General features: G+C 48.6%; 1 protein-coding gene across 3 annotated transcripts in view; it reads right to left on the reverse strand.

The window, feature by feature from the left end:
* LOC100767156 (ubiquitin-conjugating enzyme E2 E1) overlaps positions 1–3,788 on the reverse strand; it is a 52,969-nt gene extending 49,181 nt beyond the window's left edge. The window contains exons 1-2 of one of the 3 annotated variants that reach the window (XM_027389390.2): positions 3,630–3,788; positions 2,867–3,051 (exon numbers count right to left, since the gene is read on the reverse strand). In XM_027389390.2, coding sequence (XP_027245191.1) covers positions 2,867–3,018 — 152 coding nt within the window. In that variant the 5' untranslated portion in view covers positions 3,019–3,051; positions 3,630–3,788. Of the gene's footprint in view, positions 1–2,866; positions 3,052–3,085; positions 3,476–3,629 lie in introns of those variants that run through there. The other 2 variants (XM_027389392.2, XM_027389391.2) reach the window with 2 other exon arrangements.
* Positions 3,789–6,000: the final 2,212 nt, after the last annotated feature.

Here is a 6,000-nt window from a genome sequence, read left to right on the forward strand (position 1 = left end):
AAACATTTCAGTCCATATACATTTGCATCTGCCATTTCATTCACATCAGGATGTTAGACTATAAAGTCTGGAACACCAGTTTCCTGATTCTTTTACCTATTGGAATTGACCATTTTTATATCTGTCAGAAAGCAAACATCTCCTCCTCCGTACTTGTAAAGAGACAGTTGCTCCTTTAGTACTTAGAGGGTGAAATACCAAGGCTAGTGAGATGGCTCAGCAGCCAAAGGTGCTTGCCATCCTACACATGAGAACTGACTCCAGCAATTTGGCCTCTGACCTGCACACATGTGCCTTGGCATGCCTGAACACACAGACCACACGAATACACACAAAATTATGATATAATTTTTAAAGGGCAACACCAGGCAGTTTTAGAATGGCACCATTTGCAGCATTTCCAGAGCACTGATCAAAGATGTACCAGTGACACAAAGGCTTGGTCTAAGAGCAAGTCTCACTTTCCGCTCTCCAGTGATCCTGGCTTAGAAACCACTTTCTTAGTCTGCTGATTCTGATTCCTTTTCCTGGTACACCATCTCCTGGTACACACACCCCTTCCAATTCCATGGCTAGTACCTACCTTCCAAACCAATGATGCAGAACAGGCCTACATCAAACACCAATCCTAATTCTCCCTTTCATCCTTTCCTAGATACCCTTTCTACTTTTACCTTTTAACCTTAACTCTGCTTTAACACACAGTTATTGTTTCAACAAGGTACCTAGGAATCTAAATGTGCTGCATTAAAAGATACATAAAACATGTTAGTTTACAGGCAAAATTATTATTTACTCTTTTCCAGCTCCTCTTCCTACTTCCAACATTTCTTTACTAGCTGTTTCCAAATAAGGTCTCAGGCTGGCAATCTGAATGACAATGGATGTTTCTCTATTTCCGAAGGTTTTCTGAGGGTAGGAACTTCCCCAGTCACCACTCAATTTATTTTCCCTTTTACTGGGGAAGAAGTGCCAGCTAAAAATGGCAATGCTTGGTACATTATAGCTGGTATCTTCCTGCTCACCAAAAACCCTGGAAAGGGAACATCCATTGTTATTCAGATCACTGAGCCTGGACTACACGAGGCCCTGACTACAGGAGAGCCTGTCTCCAACTCAAGAATGCACTGTAGCCAAGGACTGTGAACTGATCCTCCTGCCTGGCAGAGCCTTGGGATTACAGGTCTGGGGACTGAACCCAGGGCTTCAAGCATGCTAGGCCAGTTCGCTACTATTTGAGGTACCAAATAAAGTTGATTTTGTTTTGGAGACAGTCTCCCTATCTATATTCAGACCTCCTGGACCTCTCTTTGTAGAACAGGCTGACTCTGAACTCACAAGAGATCTATCTGCCTGCTTCTATTTCCAAGGACTGAGCTGATAAAAGGCCTGTACCACCATGCCCAGAACTAAGTTTTTAACTTCCATAGCATAAACAGACAAACTATATCCGCAGAGAAATCCAATTGTTTATACTCTACTTTTTTATACCTGTCCATTTTCCTCCCACTATAGTTACAAACACACTGAGGGCCTTCTAGCACAACACAAAAGCTGCACTGACCTAAGGGGGTGGGTCCAAAGCAGAGTGAGGATGGAGAGATTAAGAACACTGGGAGAGAGAAGCGCCATCTTCAGCAAGGAGGGGAGAACCCAGGCTCAGAGACAGTTCACATGGGCTTAATCAAAGAGGGCAGGTTAAGACTCAGGAGGGCCTGAGATACTATCACACCAACCCTTTGAAAATGAGAACAACCTTACCAAGGCAGCTCGACACCCTCTCAAGACCTGATCATTAACTATGGAGAATGGGCTGAAGTCACTACCATCAGGCCAGTTAGGTCACTAAAACAGTATACCAAGAATTTCAGGTCAGGGAAAATGACAGAACAAACTGTCAATCTGAGTTCCAGGCTCACTACTCAGCAGAGAGAGCCAAAGTCACTTAAATGTCCCATTTCATTTTAAATTCTAGTCCAATTTCCATTCCTTGCTATGGTTAACTATCTCAATGAAAAGAGAAGGATTTTTGAAAGGATGTCAGGGGCTTCCCAGGTCTCTGCTAGACTACAGGGATCAGGGAATGTCATTAAAGGTTGACAGAGACAAAGTATTCACCCGTCTTTTTACATAAGAGACTAACCCTCGGTGTAGTGAGTGGCTCACTCCTGAAGGCCAGCCTGGGCTAGAGCATAAGACACTGTCTAATAAAACAACAAGGCCTCCTTGAAAACTATCAAAATGAAGTTCTTAAACAAACAAACAAAACTATCTCTTCTTAAACAAGCCAACAAAACTATCTCCCAAAATACCTGAAATAATCATTTTACTGTTATTTACTGACTCATCTGCCCCAAACCGGAAAAGGCTCTTCAAATTCCACCAGAAAACATCACCTCAGTTTCTTAAGCACTAATGGGAGTTGATTATTCCTTAAGCAAGTTATGGAGAAAACTCTATTCAGAAAACGTCATCCCTGCAACAGGTGAGGAAGAGAGATGGTCAGAATTCATTGACAGAGTTCCCGGAAGGTACCCTTAATTATAAAGGAGGGTGACAGCCTCTGAGAAGTCACAGATTCGTGATTACCAGGACGAGGACTCTGAAATCACATTCAGAGTCACTCATAAAAGTAATGAGGATTCTCGAAACTTCATCAAGAAATAGACGAGGCCAGCCACAACTGCTGCTTATGGGCAAGGGCATTAACAAAACCAGAAACAGTAAGCAGGAGAGAAAACAGGTGGGACTCCATGCCCCATTTTCCTGCCAGAGAACATATGAGAACGTCGTTGAAGCCACCCTCCCTGACATGCAGCACGAGGCAACTGGGAAGCTAGGACTCCTGGAGAAAGGAGTGGGGTACCTCTTGGCGCTGGTGGAGAGGAGCTTCGAGTTTTTGCTCATGCTGACTTTACTCTCCTTCTTCTTGGGGGTGCTGGCTTCTTTCTCGGTCTGCTGGTTGGAGGATGAAGATGAAGAGGAGCTGGTGCTGGCCCTCGAATCGTCATCCGACATAGCGAACCCCCCACCCCACCCCGCGAACGGCCCCTGCAGGGGTAGGAAACAAAACAGAAACACAGACCATGCAGGCGCTGCAAAGAGGGAACTCCGCTGTCAGGAGGGCGCGGGCCGGGCCGCCCCCGCCGCCCTGCAGAGGATCGGGGCCCACCGCCGCACCGGCCGAAGATCCGCGGGGGCCGCGATCGCGCGGGGGCGGCCCGGGTAGGGCCGGGAGCCGCCGCCGCCGTCCCCGAGGCCTCCCGGCGTCCCCCTCGAGTTTGGCGAGGTCGGGACGAGCCGGGCAGGGAGAGTGGGTGAGGAAGCCGAGCGTGGGCCGCGTGGGCCGCGGGACACGGCGCCTGGCCAGGCCCGGCCACGCGGGGCTGCGCTCGCAGGCCGGCGCGCACAATGCGCCCCGGGCGGGCGGGTCCCCGCGGGGACCGGGCCGCGCTGACAGTTCGCGCGGTCCCCATCGCCCCGGCCCGCCGCCCCATCCCCGCCGCCCGGCCCTCGGCGCCCCCGGCCCGGCCCTGCTGCCCGCGGCCCGGCGGTGCCGCCCGCCCCCGGCCCCGCGGCCCCAGGCCCGCGGCCCGCCCGCTCGCCGCCCGCCCCGGGGCCCCCCGCACCTCTCTTTGTGTCTGGCTGCTCCGTGCCGCCGCGGCGGCTGCTGCTGCGGCTGCGGCTGGGCCTGGCCACTCGTGTCTCGCTCTCGCTGGGAGAGAAGCGGAAGTGCAGCAACAGCAACTATTAACCAGGCAATGGCTTCCCCGGCCGCACACGCTCCGCGCCACTCCTCCTCTCCGCCCCGCCCCGCGCCCCTCCCCCGCCGCACCTGGGGGCCGCGGCCCGGGATCCCCGAGCGACCCCGGCGTGGCCTGGGGACCCGGAGCCCGGCGGAGCCGAGGGAGCCCGGCGGGATGGGGGAGACGACTGCGTTCAGGTGGAGCCTGGGGTGATCGGGGGAAGTTCTTCCCAGGAGGGCTTTAGGAAAGGGCTGGGGGTGAGGGGGCCGGTGTCGGGGGGGAAAGATGGTACTCTCCGGGCGAGGACTTTGACTCCTCCTCAAAAGTGGCCGGTGTAGAGAAAGAAAGAAAAAAATCCCCCAACAGGATTTTCCTTTGGGCTGACACTTGTTTCTCCCTCTGGCAATTTAACTTGCTAGGAGCAGAGGTCACGCCTGTGAGAAAAATCCCAGACTCGGTTTCTGTTCAGGATACCAGGCGTGAGCAATTTACAACATTAGATACAACCCCTTCACTTGTTATAGAAAAGGATGTGGGGGTTTTTATGTACGCGATTGGAGTTCATGACAGGTAACTGGGATCTGTAACCGGGCTTGGGAGTTGTAAGATCACTGGGAATAAACCTTAAACTGCCGGTTTTGACAAGACTTGGAATTCTTAAATTAGGTATAAAGTCTGAGTTTTAGAAATTGAAAGAAAGCTCTAGAAAGCACCCTGCTTTCGCTCCAGTACGATGCTATTCAAACAATAATTTTAGAATAATCACACAGTAATGTCACTAAATTGTTCCTTTCGTGGCACTGTACCAAATTTTATTTTTGAAAACATTCCACCATTAAATTAGGGCTTAGTTTCTTGCCTGTTTGTCGTTTGCCCTGAAGGTAAAAACAAATCCCTATAGTCCAAGTACAAGGTACCACAGACACAAGATCTTGTGTAATGCCCAGACAACCGCACTCAGATTTCCATGGTCCACTTCAAATTATCTCATTCAAATTGTCATTGCCTCCCAAGGCAACCGAGTCTTCAGTTACTGTAACACATGATATAAAGCTTAAGGCATATATAGTAACCAGGCAAGCAGGCATTCTCACTATACGGGTAAACCCCTTCTAGCCTTTAATCTGAAACTCCAGCTGGGTCTGTAAGATTCATAAAGTAATTGTGCACTTTATTCACTCAGTCTCTAAGGAAATCTGTACCTAATAGGAGTTGTCTCCAAACACATGTAAAATCACTGGTGAGACTTCCACAGGTCATCATTTTGAGCCTCCTGTCAAAAAGAGCTGTTCCTCCACTACCCAAAGCATATGCATTTTTGAAGAAATGTGTTTGATTTTGTATGTGCTGGTACAGTTTATAAATGATAACATTGGCGGGTCATGGTGGTTCAAGTGTTTAAACCCTGCATTGGGAGTTTAAGGCCAGCCTAGTCTGGATCTCTGTGAGTTCGAGGTTAACCTGGTCCACAGAGCTGCGTTCCAGGACAGGCTCCAAAGCTGAAAAAAACAAACAAACAAAAAAGCCCAGCCTAAGTTCCAGAATCTCCATAGATATATATTGAGACCTTATCTCCAAAAAATCATAGAAAGCTAGAAATTAATAAATGAAGATAGCTATGTTATTCAGAATATTCTGAGGTAAAGATTACTATTTGTTTTAAAACTTTATTTCTTTTTGGTTTTTCGAGACAGGGTTTCTCTGTGTAGCTTTGGAGCCTATCCTGGCACTCACTCTGGAGACCAGGCTGGCCTCGAACTCATAGAGATCCGCCTGCATCTGCCTCCCGAGTGCTGAGACTAATGTCGTGTGTCACCACTGTCCAGCTAGCCATGGATCTTATTCAAGATCATGCAATACAACACTGAAGCTTTACCACCCACATACCACCTTCAGTTCTGGCAATATTGGCATGATAGAAAGGCCTCAGTTTTATTAAAGAAAATATATTAAATAAAAAAGAGCTCTGATAATATTTTCAAGAATGCACTGATGTACTTAGTGTGCATGATGTACTATGTACAGTGGGTATGATGACATGTGTCTTTAATCCCAGCATTTGGGAAGTGAAAGCAGAAAGATCTCTCTCTCTCTCTCTCTCTCTCTCTCTCTCTCTCTCTCTCTCTCTCTCTCTCACACACACACACACACACACACACACACACACACACATAAACACACACATATACATACATACACACACACATACATATTCATACATACACAGAGATAAACACACAACTGACAAGCTAGG

This window comes from Cricetulus griseus, assembly GCF_003668045.3.
Source record: "Cricetulus griseus strain 17A/GY chromosome 1 unlocalized genomic scaffold, alternate assembly CriGri-PICRH-1.0 chr1_1, whole genome shotgun sequence".
NCBI lineage: Eukaryota > Metazoa > Chordata > Mammalia > Rodentia > Cricetidae > Cricetulus > Cricetulus griseus.